Source organism: Apis laboriosa, unplaced genomic scaffold, assembly GCF_014066325.1.
Source record: "Apis laboriosa isolate Shangri-la unplaced genomic scaffold, ASM1406632v1 scaffold28_cov147, whole genome shotgun sequence".
In the NCBI taxonomy this organism is placed as follows: domain Eukaryota; kingdom Metazoa; phylum Arthropoda; class Insecta; order Hymenoptera; family Apidae; genus Apis; species Apis laboriosa.
In genome coordinates this window covers 1,389,065-1,407,396 of record NW_025222687.1, presented here as the reverse complement: position 1 = coordinate 1,407,396, position 18,332 = coordinate 1,389,065, and the positions used below count along the sequence as shown (strand labels likewise).

Below are 18,332 nucleotides of genomic sequence, written 5' to 3'. Positions count from 1 at the left end.
TATTCGAAAATATGTTAATTGCGTTAATCTAAACTTCCTCGTTAAAATATGTGGGTTTCTGTTATGCGATCTATATTAATATTATGCGATATTTTAACGTTAATATTATAATATTATATTACAAGTAATATATATAATAATATTTTAATTTTTAAATTTGGCGGGCATTACAGCGACACTTCACTTCACTTGTGTTGTTTTAGTTCCGCCATGGAAGTTCTTTACGAGTCAGCAAATTTTTCGACAAAATGACTAGTTCAGTTGAAGTAATTGAAGATAATTCACAGTTGAACGAAAATGAAACTAACATGGATTTTGCAACTTCTGAGAAACAAGAAGCACGTGCATTTTTACGTGAACGATTTCTCCGTGTAATTACTGGAATTGTTGGTATGAAATATTTTATGTTTTCAAACCTATTTCTTCTATCTCAAAATAAAAATATTAAAATATTTATGTAATATTTTTACAAATGTGTAATTCTGTATAAATTTTTATCATAATAATTTATACAGGAAATTAGAGTAATATGAAATTATTCAAACGTGGCGCCAATATCAGAAACACTTAACCTATACGGAAGTATAGTATATCATAAATTATCATTAAATATGGTAGTATCATCAATATTATGAATAAAATAACTTAGAAATATGAAATCGAAAAAAATTATTTGTTACAGGTAAACAAGCAGATTTTTACTTATACGAAAATACGCGGGTTTCTGCCGAGTTTAGAGGTTGTGATGTAGAATGTTTGGAAGTATATACACGGAATTTGGAAACACCATTGGGCAAGATTCCAGAAGCTGTTCTAAGAACAAGTGACATTATTTATATGGATATGAATGACATTAATGTAGTACAATAAATTTTCAAAATACAGGTATGTAAATAATATTAACATTCTTACATAGCAAAGAATATTTTTATTTTTCAACACAGTTTTTTTAATAACTTATATAAATATTATTTACATTTTATAGTTTAAGATCGACGCATATTTAACATAGTGTTTATTTCTGAAATAATGCGTCTTAAATGATCAATAATTTCTTTAAGGTGCCTATTTTTTAACACCACTTGCTGAAAAAATTAAATATAATATTATTAGTTTATGAAAAAAATGTTCGCTTTTTATTATTTATATTAAAGCCTAAACTTACTTCCATAATTTCTTTACTTTCTTCACATGCTAATCTATAAGCTTCAGATGTTTTTTTCTCATCGGATTTCATATCCCATTCTTCCTTTAAAGGAATTAAACTTTCTATATGTGTATATTCCATACCTTGAAGTTGGCAGTTTTCATTACATTTTTCATAAATCAATCTTAAACGTTTAAATAATAATTTAAGAGTTCTTAATTGTTCCTGTACTTTATTCTTCCTTTCATTAGCTAAATTTGCTCCTTGTGCTGTGCCTGAAATTATAATATATATATATATATATATATATATATATATATATATAGAATACAATTGAATATGCGTTACAAATAATTAAAATTTAATAACTTTAAAATACCAGTTGGGGGTTGAAGAAGTCTTAACGTTTGAAAAACTTCCAGAGTGCGGCTGACAATATCTTGTACAGTTTCTTGACCAAATCTGCATAAACTGGCAGTGTTAAATTCCTTATTTTGTTGTTGTTGCTGAGGTGGTGGTTGAGTAGGTGGTACGGGAGTTTGAGGTGTCGTAGCTTGGTTGCCTGTTGGATTACTTTGTTGTACCATTGCAGCTTGTTGTTGTTGTTGTAATTGTAATTGTTGTTGTTGCATCTGCTGTACTTGTTGTTGCATTGCAACAGATTGTTGTTGTTGTTGTTGCTGTGCTAATACTTGTTGAGCACTAGGTATACCCATAGCATTGGATCCAACTCCACCTACACCTACTCCTACTCCTACACCAACTCCAAATTGCTGCGGATTTACCATACCTACATCAAAGAATTTTTTGAATATTATACTATATTCTTTTAAAATTTATCTCTTTAATATCTTCTCCTAATCAATTTGTACTTACCACCTTGTTGAGGCCCCATTAATCCAGATACCATTTGACCTCCACCAAATTGTGTTCTCATTGCAGATTGTTGTACGTTAGGAAATCCAGATGGAAATGGATGTTGTTGACCAGCCATTGTATTTCAATTTTGTCACAACTTTATATTTTTGAATATGCAAAATAGAAAAAAATTAATAGTTAGAAAATTTTTAGGTTAGGTGCTCTTTTAGTATAATATTTTGATTGTGCAGGTTTTTTACAGACTTAAATTATATAACTTTATTAAAAAATTTAATTTTTATTTCAGTTTTTTCTTCTTAAATAAAGAAATACTAACAATAACAATAAATGTTACAAGTAATATTAATTTTCGAAATTGCTAATTTCTATTAAAATACAATTACGTTCCTTACTTAATAAGGAATGAAATATTAAAAAATCACGCCATCAATACTATATAATAATAATAAAATATGCACATTTCTTCTAATATGTGCAACACAAAAGGCACGATTTACATTATACACACGCGTTGTTGACATCACATTGCGCACTTCTACTGCGCACATAGTTGCCGGAGCGTGGTAAGTTATCCCCTCTACCATTGGAAAATGGCTCAATTCCCCCATGGCGAATTTTTGCGGTAGGAGAATACGTGACGTCACCAGGCATCCACCAAAGCCAAGCGTCCCATCATGTCACATGGCGTGCCTCTGCCTAATGTAGCAATAGCAGTGGGGATAACGTGACGTCACGTATTCTCCTCCTGCGGAAATCGAGAAGAATTGAGCTACTTTTAGTGATAGAGGGAGTAGCGCACTCATCCGTGGCAATTGTGCATATAATGTCAATGATCATAACGTGTTCTATTTTTATTATACTTTTAAAAAATTATTATCTCTAAATTTTTATTTTTTTTTCGACGTATAAATGTATAATATTAAAACGATACAAATTTTAATTTCACTTCACTATAAATATAAAATATATAATGTATAAATAAATTTTTCTTTATTTTAAAAATCATATATATTATCCTTTAAAATATTGTTAATATGAAATTATTTGTACAAAACAGTTAAACATATATATTAAAATACGTAGAAATAAATTCAATTTTAAATTTATTAAAAATAATAATAATAATAATAATAATGATAATAATACTTTTTTACATTTCGTTCGTGTTTATAATATACTTGTTCTTCGCGTAGATAAACAAAAATTGTGTAAATAATGTAATCGCACAAGATATTTTTACATTGGGAACAAAGAGTATTGGTAAGAGGGATCGAAGGCGAACAGTGACATATCCTTTGGAATGCAGGATCAAAGTCGACGTTAAGATTCTTCGAAAGAGATAGAACTAAATTTTGTGGTATTCGAACAATGTCCAAACAGGAGATAAGGTCAGCGCACACGAAATGAACACGGTAGACATAACGGCCCAATCTTCAGTCCCCATGCACCTTGCTGGCTTTTGCGTTCACATTGTTTTTCTGGCACAGTCAGTATCTATCCTGTCGAGGTTACTGGACGCTTTAAGATACGAAAAATAAAAGTGGAAAGTTCTTCGTCCTCGTTAAAATGTCCCGTAAATCATTGTTCTTTATTGTGTTATTATTCAGTTTTACGTTACGTGGTGAAGGCAAGCCGATTGAAAATCAATATTTTCAATCGAATGTTATGAACAGTGGTTCGAAGACTCGAGGCGAACCTTTAATAGAAAACTTTAACCCTAAAATTGTAAAAAATCGGAAAATAATAACCCATAATAATTGTGTTGAAAATTGTAACGAAAAAGATTCCAAATCCTTAAGTGAAAGTAATCAAATATGCCCTTACGAGGACAAAGAGTTATGTCTAATTTTTTCTTTGTCGAAGATCGCCAAAGTTCAAGTGGCTACGTCGAATAAAGCTTCGACGCATCACATCTCGAGATCGAATAATTTTGACGCCGTGCCGAAAGACGTGAGGAATTTAAAAATTAACAAGGAAATGAGGCAAAAGGAATTCGATTTTGGGAATGAAGAGAGATACAGAGAGGATTTACAGAATTTTTCGGAGGAACGGGGAAAATCATCGATCGTTCACTGCAGAGCAATTCGAGATGTTTACATACCAGAAGTGAAACGGAATCTACCAGCTGTAGCGTGTAAATTTGGCAATAATACTTTCATTTTATCAAGCGAAAGATTTCTCGAAGATCGACGATTATATCTGGATATAAGAATCGACGGGAATATATTTGAAAATATAAAATATACTTCGAAAATGTCCAGAGCCAATGAATCAAATACGATACCCGCGTTGCTTGTTTTGAACACGGCTAATAATAATTACAGAATAGAAACGCATAAAATTACGTCTGACGAGGAGGAAGTTAACGAGACAGTGGGAAATCGATAACGATAAATTATCGGACGAGTATAAGTTGTTCTGTGTGGAAAAATATTCAAATACCCGGTGGTAATTTTTCAATTATCTTCTGGTAACTAAATAATACATAATGTATAAATACGATTAATAATTGGAACAAAAAAAATAAACTACTTTTTATAAATGTAATTCGAATATCGCAAATACCATTTATTTTTCGTATCCTGTCTTTGAAATATTTTATTTATTTGAGCACGATACGCATCACATGATTCTCGTTAATCAAAGATATACAATAATATACATATAAATTCAATTTGTTAACATTTTATAATAAACAATTGCGAGCGTTAAATTAATCCATTGGAAATATTTTATCACAAAATTCTACGCTATATATCGTTTTGCTATAAATAAATCTCACTATGAATGGCGTTTAATTTTGATCTCTCTTCTGAATATTCATTTTCCTCTTTTCGTTGCTTTTCTAGCGGCAGTTTTAAGTTTCCTGCGAAGGATCTACTTGAGAATGGAAAAAAAATATTTTTCATCAAGCAAACTCCATAGTTGGATCCATTCAGGGTCAAGAGTCAGAAGCATTATCCTCGGCACGACGTTGATCATCTTCGTAAATATCGGATCGAATCGATTCTTGAGCGATCATTTGATCGACGTTCATATTTGAGGTAAAAATTTGATCGTTCTTGTAACGAAATTTATCCATAGACGATTCGGCGAGATTGAAATTCGAATCGTGCACATTATTTGGACTTTTCACGTCTCCTTTAACCTCACTTTTGCGTTCCTCTTCTGCATTTTTCCCATCTTCGTTTAATTGATCGACCTTAAAAATAAAATATTCGAGGTGATAAATTTTTTTCTCAAATTATACGATTGTCGATTGAGGTTAATTAATATTTATATATCATGATACGATAAGTGGATACAAGGAACAGGTAATTTAATGACTCATTGATTTCTCCCTCAGATTGTCTCTATTTATGCATGGTGACAGGTGAAAACACAGGACGTAAAAGCAATTTATTAACTACCGTGCATTTGAATTGACGTTAATATTTTTTTTTGCATACTGTATGATCCACTATTGACGAGCACATTACTAACAACGCGAAGCAAGCGTTCATTCTTTGATAACGAAAACTAGTTGGAAAACTAATTAGCATTGTTTTTCAATAAGAGAGAGAGATAGAAAAAAAGATTTGAATAAATATCATACTTTCCACGTTTCTTGAACCTCTCTGATCACATTCGCGGCAGATTTCCTTTCCAAATCCTCCTCTATTAATTTCTCATCGTTCTCATCTTTAGGAAGATCTAAATCAAGTTTCTGCAATGATCGTTGAAAATTCAGATTTTAAAATTATATTTGTACCTAGATATATATTTGTCGTGCAACTCATATAAACACGTACCTTATTCAAATTATTCATCGGCGAGTAAGCGTAATGTATACTCGATCCTTCGTGAAACGCCTCGGCTAACTTGGGATTTATCTCCTCGAGTGGTTGATTACCATACCTTATGTAAACCGGAATGTATCCCTGGATGGCAGGCAACACTTGAAGCGGAAACGTATCTAAAATGAATTAGTATCGAATCAATAATAAAATTGAAATTATCGCGAGGCAAATTACAGATTTGTACGGATGATAATTTATCACGTGTAACGCGGCGACAGCGTTGCATTAGTCTTCTCTATAGTCTTCTCGAAAGGAAATACATTCACGGTTGAACAATTTATTTTCTATAATTGCAAATCGATCCACCGTTGAACATTAACGAGACATTCTATAAATACATTTAATACGTGTATAAAATAATAAACCGATAAATTACAATATAAATTTTAATCCACCATTACCGAAACGAGAAAAATTAATAATTTAATGTTTTAAAAGGAATGTTCGACACACGTGTATAGGACATAGAATATACACTCGCGTCGTATCGACGATTTTCATTGCGAGCTACCCGGCCACAAATAATCACCAGAGAGGCGCACAAAACAACAACTTTCCAACACTTGTCCCCAACGCAGCAATGTGACAAATCATCGTTGCGGATTTCGACTCTCGTTCGACGCGGGAATTTCAAAAATTCCTTCTACTCACGGACATAACTGATCGAGAGGGATAACAGTAACACAAGATCGTAGCAGATGGCCCTGGTATCGCGCATCATCTCGGCAGCCTGCATCTTTGAACGGTACTAAGCCCCCGTAGCACGGGGCACTCTCCTTTATATTCCGCGTTCCCCTCTACCCTTCGCTCTCTGCCACGTTCAGGCCCCTCGGGGTTAACGCCGTTCCGTTAATATCCAGGCAAAAAGTCAAATCTTCCTTTACTTTCGGCAATTCGGGGCCCGTCCAAGCCTCCTCTTTTCTAAGAAATTCACCGCTACATATAGAAATACAGGGCTTTGTATTTCACTCGCTCGCCTCTCCGTCCTTCTTTGTGCAACGATAGAAACGGAGACACGGTTTTTTGTTTTGACGTGCAACCGAAAACGATGTTGATGTTTTTCTTCCTTTACCTTCAATTTTCGTATTTTTTCGAGCTTTTTAATTCAACTCGTTTCCATCCTTTCCATCCTTCTTTTTCCAAGGATTTTCGTTTCCTTTTTTTTTTTAGAGATCGACAGGAACAGATTTATGTTTTATACGTGACGTGCGAAATATTGAAGAAACGTTGATTTTTTTTTTTTTTTTTCTCGTTAAATTTTCGTATCGTGCCATCCCTAGAGAAACTTTTGCCTTTGTGATTCAACCGTTTGCCTTCCCATTCTTCTTTGTGCGAGGATTTCCTTCTCTTTTCGAAGATGGAGGCCGATGTTTGCACAATGGAAAAGGATTTTTGATTTTTGCATTAAATTTCGTATCGTAAATTTGATATTTTGCATTATTAATTTATCGTCTACTAACTTTCAGAGATAACAATCATAAGATGAAAAGTAAAAGTAAAATTCGCGATTCTTCTTTTTGTCGTGAAGACTAGTACTGCAGACTACTGATGAAGTACAGATTTTAATCTGCTCGTCGCATACAGGTAATCGTACCCAGAGATCTTCAACCTTGAAGATCCTCTTCTTTCTTGAAGATCGTTGAAGTGAGTCCGATTCGAGGATCGATAACGCGTGAATCTTATGAATCTTACGAATCTGGTGATAAATTGTACTCGTCTCGATGAAACTCGTTAAAATTTTTTCAAAATTTTTATAAAATAACACAGTTGTTCGAAAATTTCGAATCCCTGAATGTCCTCTCTCAAAACGAAATACGAACAGATTTACTTGATAAGATAAAGCTATCCATCGTTTCTTGCTTTATTTTTGAACGTTTAAGTTCGAATTTTTCTAATTTCAAATTTAAAGATTCGATAAAGATTTGAATTTTCTAGTTTAAAGTAATATTATATGTAGTATAAATAAATGATTTTTTACAAATGTATTATTAAAAAAATATATACTATACTTTGAGAAATTATATGAATCATAATCAATAATTTAACGACATTAATTACGAAAAAAAGATTGCAAATTTTTGTCTCTGAATAAACTTAGAAAATATTTGGGAAATTATTAATCTAGGATTAATAGGATTGCATCTTCTTCGATAAAAATTCTTATAGATAAAATGTCAAATGTTTTTTTTTTTTTTTCAGACAATTATTATTGTATGTTTTTCTTCTTCTTCTTTATTTCGATAAAAATGATACATGATAATGCGATATGATTCCAAGAATTTTGATTTCAATGCTGTTTTGTCGTGACGAATAAGCCCGGAGGGGAAATAATATATCCTGAACGAAAGGTCAGGATCAATGTAGAATCGCGTGTCCGTTTTGAGTAATCTTTTTTTTTTTTTTTACATGTCAATATAATGCGTAAGATAAAAATCAATTTTTCATTGAATTTATCGAATTGAATTTATCGATTTAATTTTACGATATCATTTATATCATTTATCTTTTTATAAATTCAAAATGAGATATTAAAAGTGAAAATTTCGAGACACGTAGATTATTTCATCCAAATATCGATTTTCAGCAAATAATTCTATTCTTATTTTGATGAAAAATATAATTTTTATTTACAGGTTAGGTTTCATTGTATGATCGATCTCTATAAACAATCATTCGTTGAAGCGTCACTAAAGAAGTGTGGAATCCACATGCTAATGTGGAAACAATAGAAAGTGCAGAAAATAAGAAAATAAATTTTCTTTATTTCCATATTTCACTTCACCAAGTTTACACAGAAAAGTATTGTTCTTTGGTAATCCATAATAGTTTCACAAATACAAATGTATTCAATTGCACTTGATTCATTGATACTTTTTCAATCACTGTTTATATTTCTAAATCTCAATTTCAGCATCTTTCCAGCAAGCCTCACTTATCTTGAATATTTGCATCAGTTTCAGAATCAACCAAGTTATCGCCATGATTAACAGTTAACCGAACATAACCTGAATCCAGTATGCCTCATCAAAACATTTCTTCCATTCATCACTTAACCTAAATCCGCATAAAAACGTATCACTGGATTGCTCTTTTCACATCGAAAACAAAAGATCTTGCAAAAAGTGAAATAATCCATTTATACTTACATTTAAACTCGTTACAATTAAATTGAAAGAAGGATTAAGCATTAAATTGGCCAAAATTGAGATAATTTAATCCACCTGTCTCACAATTCTTCAATTCTGCAAACAAAGGATATGAGAATATCGGATTTATATTTGAGATATTACGTCACTTTCCATTTTACAATACTTGTACATACCATCTAATCAACACGATGTTACGTGTTATCATCATCGATCGACGTCCCCTTTTCCGCTTATGCATACGTGTATCGAAGAAGGGCGTAAGTGACGAGTTATTAGAAACTATATTGCCGGATGCGTATGCGTGCATAATCTTGCCTGTTGACACAGTTAGAATTCTGGTTTACTGGGTCGTTCAGGTTAACATTTATCTTACTTTTTTTTTTCTTTTCTTCAAGTGGCAAAAAAAGTATATTGGCTATGATCAACTAGAATTCTGCGTAGAAAGAATTACTCATTTCGTTTCGATAAGGAATAATCTACCTGAAAACCGGTTTCGTCTAAGCATTATGTACGAAACTATTGTCTTATGGATACTAATTATTATGTTATTGTCATACTACTTTGATCGACGATCGATCCATCATAAATCGATTACGATGCCTTGTCAAATCCAACGATGATATCAAGAATCGAATATTTTTCCCTATTGCAATTACAATCATTTTAACAATTTATTATCAAAACATTTTTACTTCATCCATCATGGAAAATTTAAAATAACTTAATTTGTCCACAAATTAGGGAAATTTTTTCGTTGCATAAAGTTAGACGATGAAATTGTCAAAGGAAAAAAATGTTATCGATACAATACTTTACTTTAAAAGAGTCAGCGTTTAATTCTCGAACAGCGCTGGTTCCACTCGAACTGGACTGGACGAGATCCCTCAGGTATTTCTCAGCCGGAAAGAAACATCTTTATGCGAACGTGTACAGTTCTAGCTCTATGTATATTCCAGTTGGATGCAACCGGTTTCGTTTACGACCCTAAAAAACTACGGAGGATTAAATTAAAGCCTTGTCGTTCTGTAATCATCGACGGACTTAAGTCACCCTGGTTCCAGACCAGACTAGGAAAGGAAATTGGCTCTCTCTTCGTTGTAGACGATTCTCGGCTACGCGCACACTTTGCTTTGCTGTAATTGTATACAATCAATATCTTCCCTGCGATTATTACGTTTTGAAAATAAACACACCACAACAAACAATACCAGTTTAGCATTTATATTACCGATGTATGAATGCCGACAGCCTGACGACAGTCGTACAAATCGCTCTTCTCAACAGATAGCGATTGAATGGTGGTATGCATGTTGATATTATTCATTGTGGGTGGTGGTGGATGTATATTTATTATGTATGCCTATATATTTGCATATAAATTCGATAATTGTAATTTTAAAGTTGATTAGACACATCGTGCATTTCATACTTTTAAAGTTTATATATATTTTACAAGAATAGTATATTACACTCGGCACCATGATTTTAGTATCAGTATCGATAGTAAAAAATCTAATCGAAATAACGGACTATGAACTGGGTCATCGAGTATTCCAGTCCATGTCGATACGCTTGCATAAGCCATTGACCCAACGAAAACCAATTAATCTCATAAACGATCGAATTTATCGACCCGATACTGTAATGAATAAAACCCAAGGCGAGCTTGACACACAAGCATTGTCGAAGCTGGTTTTATTGCCGAGATACGTTACACGCGTTAATTTGTGACAATGAAAATGCGAGGTGTAGATATTTCATTAATCAATCGATTTAATTCGATGTTCTTCCCTTCATAAATGAAAAAAAAAAAAAAGTTACAACTTTCAGCTTTCCGTTCACTCGCGGGCGAATAAAATTTAAATAAATTACTTTTGATTGAATTTAAGCGAATTTTAAATAAACGCCCGTGATCCGAGAAGGATCGATAAAGAAGATTTGGTTAGAGAATTGGAAGAAGAACGAGGTGAAAATATGGGTCTGCGGACTGGGTCTGGTCGTCGAATACCCAGTGACTTCCATCGAAGTCTGAATCACGAGTAACGCTTTGCCAATTCTCTTCTTCTTCGCGATCTGCGAAGTATTTTCCGGTCGTTGACCGTCGCCGACAGTAAACGACCCTCGAGGTCTTCTGGATGGAGAGCGCAATGAGGAAAAACTGGGCGAACAAGGGGCAAACAGGTAAAAACTCACTCCGACCGGTGAAATAATCAGAGCCTCGGTTTCTCCTTCGATCTTCTTCGAAATTTTCGTTCCGCTCGTAACACACGCAACTAGTCGTAGTATAGTTCGATTAATTTCTTTCACGAAAATTAATTCGTCGAAATATGGATATAATCGCGAAATCCAACAAGTTGAGAAACGCTGATCATATAGATCAAAGTAATGTTGCGTATTTATTTCTTTCCTCAAGTTCGACGAACTCTTGCTCGATAGGTTGAAAAGAATTCGATAGCGTGGACAATCTGAATCGCGTATTTGCAACGCTCAAAATCTATTGCCTAGTGACACGATGGTTTGACTCGGTTTCGGCGCAGAATCCGTTCCGCAAGCGTGCGCGCATGCTCGTTCCTCCTGCTGACAGGCTTGGAAAAATAGAGAAAAGAATCGAAACTTTACCGTTATGTTCACCCAACTCGCGCCATAATTACAGCATGGAGTTTGCTACTTGCGGGAGAGGAAAGTGTATGTGTGTAGGAAAACGTGTACACGCTTCAACGGCAAATCTTTTAAGCTTTTTTTTAGACGAGTAATTACTCGAAATCGAGTCACGATATCCATGAGAGATGTTCGATCAGTGATTATATAGATGCCAATTTGCTTTTGTGACAATTATCTTCGTGCGAACACGCAGTGCATCGTATTAGGTTAGTTTTCAAGTAGTCATTTGCCTGTTGATTTCACTCTTTCGAATCAATGACTGATAAAATGGATGATAATAAGGGGTAAATAAGACGCGATGAAATGGAAGTTATGTTTTCTACTATTAGAATTTCTCGATTCGATAACTTTTGGTTTTTATTGCAGAAGAATATACGTTTAGACATCTCGTGCAGCATGTATATACTTCAGCTCAGGTGTGCACGAAGATTCACGGAGGAATACTTTCATTCAAGTTTTATTAACAAGAGTCGATGCAAGAAGTAATTAAACCGGTCTTGTGTACTTTATCGCGAATTATATTAGTAATAGCGATCGAGTCGCTATCTTACAGCCATTAAGAGGTATGTAGCTATATGTAATTCATTCTTCGATCTCTGTTTAAGAATCACTCGATATCTGTTGCTTTATAGTTCAATTTATTTAATCGAACCGAATAGCGAAATTCTATGTTTCCAATTTTTGTCAATTTGACTCTCGTAAAGAGTGGCAATATTTTTTCAAGATCAATACAAATACGAATAAAAAATTTCACGATACGAATGATCGATTATCTTATTATCATACATATGGATGAGTATTTTTTTCCTTTTCTTTTTTTTTTCTTTTTTTTTTCTTTTTTTTTTTCGTAGTTCGCAAGAATTAATAGATTCAAGCGCATTAAGCGTACATGCAATGTACACTGCATGTAAAATGATTCTCGTTAACGCGTTGCGGTTCTCCCCTTTTAACGATGGACATCAATCACGGATGAAACTTGCGATTATTTCCTGGAAATTGCTTGCCTTCGAATAGGAATTCAATGAATCCTTAGCTTTCATTAAAAAACGAAACCTGTTTATTTATTTTTCTTGTTTATTCGGTGCTCGATACATGTTAGTCAGGGATCGAAATCGAAATGGCGAATGTTACAAATTCGATACAAATTAATATCACTTTCGTTGAATTTGAATTTTCGAATATTTTGGGCAGCATGTAGTGTGGAATATTTTCGTTGTTCTTATATTCCATTAAATTTGTATTTATATGTATCCCCTGAAACAATGATAATAATTATATATTATATTGTTATTTAATTCCATTTTTTTTTAAATTTTATTATACGTATTCTTTTACTATAATTATCGATTACTATAACTCTCACATATAGAAATTAATATTTTATATAGAAATTAATATAAAAAATAAAAGATTAAAATTTTTTACCATTTGCCACTTCCTGCTTGTGCGTTTGCATTTGCCGATGCCGAAGCATATGAACTTCCGCCACTGGAATCGCATAACAGAAGAAATATTATTGCAAATATATTAAATTATTATTACAGAAAATTATTATTATATTAGAAAATAAATGTTCTTTTAATCCGAATAAACGAATACTTATCGTGGAGATTTTTTATTCTAAATTGTAAAAGAAAATTTGGAATCATACCATGTGCTGCAACCACCACCTCCGGATGGATATCCACCACCTCCGGATGGATATCCACCGCCCCCGGACGGATATCCACCGCCTCCTGATGGATATCCACCACCCCCGGATGGATATCCACCACCCCCGGATGGATATCCACCACCTGCAACGGGTACAACAATAACTGGTATAACATCTATTCTTGAATGCCCTACAAAAAATTACCTTCAATCAGCGTTAGAAGCGGAAGCGGCGCTTTGTTATTATTATTATCCTCATTAAATGCATTTGATCCTTTTTTTAAAAAGCTAGAGAATATAACACGCGATATGCCTATTTTTTCATTAATTGCAAGCGGTAAAAAGTTAAAATATTAGCGATGCGTTTGCAGTAAAAATTCATATCTCGAATAATCAAGCTTTCGAGTAATTAAAATTAAATGAAAGCATAAATTTATTTTTCATTCTATCGTACCTGGATAACCGCCTCCTCCACCGGGATAGCCGCCACCACCACCACAACTACCACCTGCACATCCATATTTGCCACCACCGCCAGGATAACCACCTCCTCCACCAGGATAATAGCCACCACCACCAGGGTAAACACCTCCTCCACCAGGATAGCCACCACCACCACAACTACCACTTGCACATCCAGGTTTGCCTCCTCCACCACCGAATCCACCACCGAATCCACCACCAAATCCTCCTCCACCTCCAAGTCCTCCGGATCCTCCACACTTGACACAAAGTGTCCTCTTGTTGCGGATTTTCTTCAATTTTTCCAATTTCGATTTCGAGGGAAATATGCTTTCTCCTTCCTCCTTAGAAAGTTTCAGCCTCAATACTTTCGTTTCACCGCCATAATTGATCTTCTCCACATTGAAATCCTCCTCGTCCTTAATCAGATCTTCCGCAACTTCATCGAGATCCACCGCTTCATCCGTATCTTCATCGTTCTCGTCGACGTCGATGATTAGAAGCAGAGTCGCCAACGGATCTGTTTCAATTAAATTTAAACCCGTCAAGGATCTCCCATTTCTTCGCGTCGATAAATTTATCATAAAAAAGAAAATATATGCTTTCAATTACCTGTTAATTGCGGGATATGATGAACGATATCGTTTTCCAAAATTTCATCGGACGTTTCACCGCTAACATTTTTCACGCCAAAAATATTTATAACGAACACCATATAGTAATGGTCCTCTTCCTTTTGCGGGTAAGGAGGAGGCTTGAGTTCCGTCGATAAAGTAGTGTTCTCCGCATCTTCTAGAAAACGTCAAATCAACTTACGTATTCGAATCGAGAAATGAGAAAAATTCTTCTAAAAAGATTAAATTTCGATTGGATCGAAACAAAATCATTCAACTTACAACGATGAAGCTAATTATGTGTGTTTTCTGTTTACTTTTTATTAAAAAAAAAGATAGAAACGAATATTCTTGTTTCTTTCTTTCTTTTTTTTTTTTTTAACAATTTTTTCAAAAAACTGCGGTATTCACTTACCTATAGTCGGCGCTGCCGAAAGGGCACCGACAAATAAAAGCAGCAGCAAGGCCCTAAAACTCCTTGCTGTTTCACTAACCATTGTGGAGTGCTCGTTAACTCCGAGATTATACTGTGGATCGGTTCTTTCATCTTACTGCTTTTATAGCCATCGATCTTTATACACGCACTACATCAAACCAATTATGTAATCCGACGAGCCACCTCTCCATCCTTTTCCCATCGACATTGCATCCACATCAATGCAACCTAATATTTTTGGTTTTTCCGTGGGAATTCCAGTTCCACTCGAGCTCGTGCTAGCTCTCCACTCTTGTTTTTCGTGCTAATTCAATAATCACACGCTTTGTTAAAAACATATTCGTACAAGTATATCTGGAATCCATCTAATTTTATATTAATTAATTTATCCATCGTTATCTCTAACTGTTTATTAATTAACGAATTTCAATCGTTTCAGGGAAACGTGACTACAATGAAACAATTCTGATGAACTGGCACGAGTATTGGTTATGTCGAGCAGATTAGAAGAAGAAATTGAAAAATTACTTATCAATTCTTCGAACGAGTTAAATAACGTCGATGCGTTATTCAATTTGTTGCATCAACTGATTACGAAGAGTATCGTTATTGATCGACGATTCAAATAAAATAAATAATTCGTAATTCAATGAATTTTTATTTTTTACTTATGTAAAAAAAAAAAGTATAGTATTTTTAACGTAGAAAAATGAATTGTAATTAACTTCTCTTCTGTGTTATTTAATGTTATTTAATACCGTCGAGTTATTTTTTTGATTATACAATACGGAGACGAGAGTTAGAAATCATCTTTAAAGGAGAATTAATAATCGATAATTGGTATTCATCTTCGTAATAATTTTAAAATTCATATAATTTTCCGTAAGAGACGAAAAAAAAAAAAAAAGAAAAAAAAGAAAAAATTACAATGTACCGATTTATATACATAATGTATAATAATTAATATACATAATTTAATACATATATTAACAGCTTTTTTTTAATTCTTTCTGAATTACCGACTCACTTTATTTTATATCATTCAAGGCTATTCAAGAACGTCTATTTTTAACGTGTGAAAAGTATTTGATTGAAAACTCGAAATAAACTCGTATCGTATCCTCTCTTCTCTTGAATTTAAAAATTGGACAAGTATATTTTTTTCTCGTTCAATATCAATTTCCTAATAAATTATATAACTTATCATACGTCGGTACGCAGTAGTAGTAAAAATTAGAATTGAAATAGAATAAGGAAATAAAGTAATCAAGTTGATTAATATTATAATTACGAATTCTAGGATTTATTTTAAATTAAGATTCAATCGATTCAATGTGATTCGCGATGATCATCGTTACGTGTAAAAAATCACACTGTTTCAAATTTGTTCCACGAATATTATCGATATAAATGCTTTATACGTATATTCAAAATTATATATAAACGGATAATGATTCGTGTGCGCAGAATCATTGCAATAGATAATAAATCACATAAATGAAATAAAAAAAGAGAGGGGGGAGAGGGAAGAGTGTTGTGAATATCAAGTAGGTGTTTACATGAATCACGCATAAATGCATCGCAATAGTAATATTACGTTCCTCTGAAATGTTATGATTATTCTTCCGCATGTACATTAAATAATAATACATCGATTTCAAATTTATTAATCGAATCAAAGTTCACTTGATCTGCTTAATAATTAATATTTCTGAATGTTGGTTCAAGGAATTGATTTATTTTTCTTTTTTTTTTTTTTTTTTTTTTTTTTGTTCAAAGATAAGATAACGACCTGAACGTGGCAATGATGCAAACTAAATTATTCAACGAAGTTAAACGATATGGTAATAAAAATATATACATTTACACATTTTGTGTAAATTTTGTATAAATTTTAACGAAGAAGATTTTTTTTTTTCCGATTATAAAGTATATAATACGATACAATCTTCATCTCGATGATATATATATATATATATAGATAATTAATTACTAGGAAAATTCTGAACGATACTTGCGCACGATTCTTTTTTTTTTTTTTTTTTTTTTCTTATTCGTGTAAACCCCACCTGGTTTCATAATTTATGAAGATCCTTAAACAAAGTGAGTGAGATCACCTATTCGTATTATACAAATTGTGGAAGGTTTAAAAGCTATCAAACGAGTAATCGCTTCGAGGTCTTCCTGTTTCAGAATCTTAATCCTTCCATAACCTTGGCCTATAGAGACAAATGAATATGAATACGAACGGAGGAATGAAGGAATTCGATGACCGTACAATTGAAAGCTCTAAGAGAAAGTAATTCGTTCGAATATTTATTATCCATCGTTTCACGAATAATCGAAATAAATCTTCTGTGATTTAAAAAATACGAAATTTATTACTTATTAACAACGAATTTTCCGCTATATAATCGTTGCTCACGTAATCACCGTACGTCCAATGAATTGAGTTTGAATTTTTTCCCTACCGCGTTACGCGTATTTTTCCGTGTTTTCCACAAATTATTTTTCACTCGCGTATAGTGAATTCTGGTAAAAATTCTCACCCAGTTAACAAGTTATACAATTCCTCCTGCTCGTTCCATATTTCTAGATAATTTTATTAGAAAAAAGGAAACAACAAGTTCTTGGAAGTTCATCTGATCCTGAAGAATAAGTTTAGCGGTAAGTTTAATCATTCGTTGATACTGATATACACACGGTATATAAATACGATAGCATCGGTAGATAGATCGGTATGCAATTAAATAGCCGGCTCTAGGTACAGGTAGATTAGACGTTTTAACGGACGGACGGGGATTTTTTAAATTACCTGTAATATAGTCATGTTGGATGACGTTCACCAACGCTCACGATTCAGTTAAAACAATTATGTTATCCACCGCGTATACTTCATCCACCAATCGTGAAGGAACATTATTTTTAATGGGCGAACTCTCCCGCTTCTCCTTCTTCCCCCTCTCCTCCCCGTCCATTTCAACACGGCCTCGAAATACGTCGTAAAAGGGCATTGTTTCTCGCGTAAACTTGGCTTCCTTTCGGTGTTGCGGTTTTTTCAATATAGAATGTTATTGGAAAATGAAAGAAGAGAAATTTTGTGCGCTGAAAGAATCGAATTGTTTTTATACGATTCGATGTACCCATTAGCACGGTGAAATATCACATCGTCGTGTGATCAAGTTATTCTCCACGTGAGTTGAGAAAATGAAAAGGGTATTATCGTCTTGAAATTTACGTCATTACTCTTCCGTGTAATGAAAATTATTTCGAATAAAAGTTGAATGGTTTCAAATAGGAGAGTAATGCGGTGTAATTATTTTTCTGCTCGGAGAACACGTGAAGGTTACATGAAAGTCAACTTTGTTTCTTTTTTTGTCTTTTTTTTTTTGAATGGTCATCATCATATATTCTTCTTAATACGTAAGTAAATTCATTACGTTATTGTTCTATATAAAGAATTTTATTTTAAACCATGTACGAGCAAAAACT

At 33.3% G+C, this 18,332-nt stretch overlaps 5 protein-coding genes and 1 long non-coding RNA gene across 11 annotated transcripts; 2 read left to right on the top strand and 4 right to left on the bottom strand.

Annotated features, from left to right (window-relative positions):
- Nucleotides 1-200: 200 nt before the first annotated feature.
- LOC122714290 (gem-associated protein 7-like) lies at nt 201-15,765 on the top strand. Of its 3 annotated transcripts, none has more exons than XM_043935514.1 (3): nt 201-390; nt 683-885; nt 15,280-15,765. In XM_043935514.1, the coding sequence occupies exons 1-2, from the start codon at nt 249-251 to the stop codon at nt 868-870; spliced, it is 330 nt and encodes a 109-aa protein (XP_043791449.1). In that variant the 5' UTR covers nt 201-248; the 3' UTR covers nt 871-885; nt 15,280-15,765. The 3 variants fall into 3 exon arrangements, with proteins under 3 accessions (XP_043791449.1, XP_043791448.1, XP_043791447.1); XM_043935513.1 differs by lacking the exon at nt 15,280-15,765 and adding an exon at nt 986-1,120; XM_043935512.1 differs by lacking the exon at nt 15,280-15,765 and adding an exon at nt 3,890-4,026 and having other exon boundaries at nt 203-390.
- Nucleotides 909-2,917, bottom strand: LOC122714285 (mediator of RNA polymerase II transcription subunit 30-like). The gene is made up of 5 exons (XM_043935504.1): nt 2,419-2,917; nt 2,024-2,162; nt 1,527-1,937; nt 1,166-1,422; nt 909-1,085 (listed from the first exon to the last, which is right to left on the bottom strand). The coding sequence occupies exons 2-5, from the start codon at nt 2,139-2,141 to the stop codon at nt 987-989; spliced, it is 885 nt and encodes a 294-aa protein (XP_043791439.1). The 5' UTR covers nt 2,142-2,162; nt 2,419-2,917; the 3' UTR covers nt 909-986.
- Nucleotides 3,161-4,421, top strand: LOC122714286. The gene has a single exon (XM_043935505.1). It carries the CDS (start codon nt 3,593-3,595, stop codon nt 4,412-4,414), a length of 822 nt encoding a protein of 273 aa, XP_043791440.1. The 5' UTR covers nt 3,161-3,592; the 3' UTR covers nt 4,415-4,421.
- LOC122714289 lies at nt 4,559-6,674 on the bottom strand. Of its 3 annotated transcripts, XM_043935511.1 has the most exons (5): nt 6,267-6,414; nt 6,067-6,193; nt 5,818-5,981; nt 5,622-5,732; nt 4,559-5,228 (listed from the first exon to the last, which is right to left on the bottom strand). In XM_043935511.1, the coding sequence occupies exons 2-5, from the start codon at nt 6,089-6,091 to the stop codon at nt 4,968-4,970; spliced, it is 561 nt and encodes a 186-aa protein (XP_043791446.1). In that variant the 5' UTR covers nt 6,092-6,193; nt 6,267-6,414; the 3' UTR covers nt 4,559-4,967. The 3 variants fall into 3 exon arrangements, with proteins under 3 accessions (XP_043791446.1, XP_043791443.1, XP_043791444.1); XM_043935508.1 differs by lacking the exons at nt 6,067-6,193; nt 6,267-6,414 and adding an exon at nt 6,517-6,674; XM_043935509.1 differs by having other exon boundaries at nt 6,067-6,385.
- On the bottom strand, nt 8,454-9,801 carry LOC122714291. Its single transcript, XR_006346618.1, has 3 exons — nt 9,188-9,801; nt 9,012-9,107; nt 8,454-8,919 (listed from the first exon to the last, which is right to left on the bottom strand). It is a non-coding gene; the product is annotated as an uncharacterized LOC122714291 (long non-coding RNA).
- Nucleotides 12,732-14,980, bottom strand: LOC122714288 (keratin, type II cytoskeletal 1-like). Of its 2 annotated transcripts, none has more exons than XM_043935506.1 (6): nt 14,820-14,980; nt 14,403-14,582; nt 14,026-14,310; nt 13,327-13,471; nt 13,101-13,163; nt 12,732-12,929 (listed from the first exon to the last, which is right to left on the bottom strand). In XM_043935506.1, exons 1-6 carry the CDS (start codon nt 14,899-14,901, stop codon nt 12,917-12,919), a joined length of 768 nt encoding a protein of 255 aa, XP_043791441.1. In that variant the 5' UTR covers nt 14,902-14,980; the 3' UTR covers nt 12,732-12,916. The 2 variants fall into 2 exon arrangements, with proteins under 2 accessions (XP_043791441.1, XP_043791442.1); XM_043935507.1 differs by having other exon boundaries at nt 14,403-14,579; nt 14,820-14,954.
- Nucleotides 15,766-18,332: the final 2,567 nt, after the last annotated feature.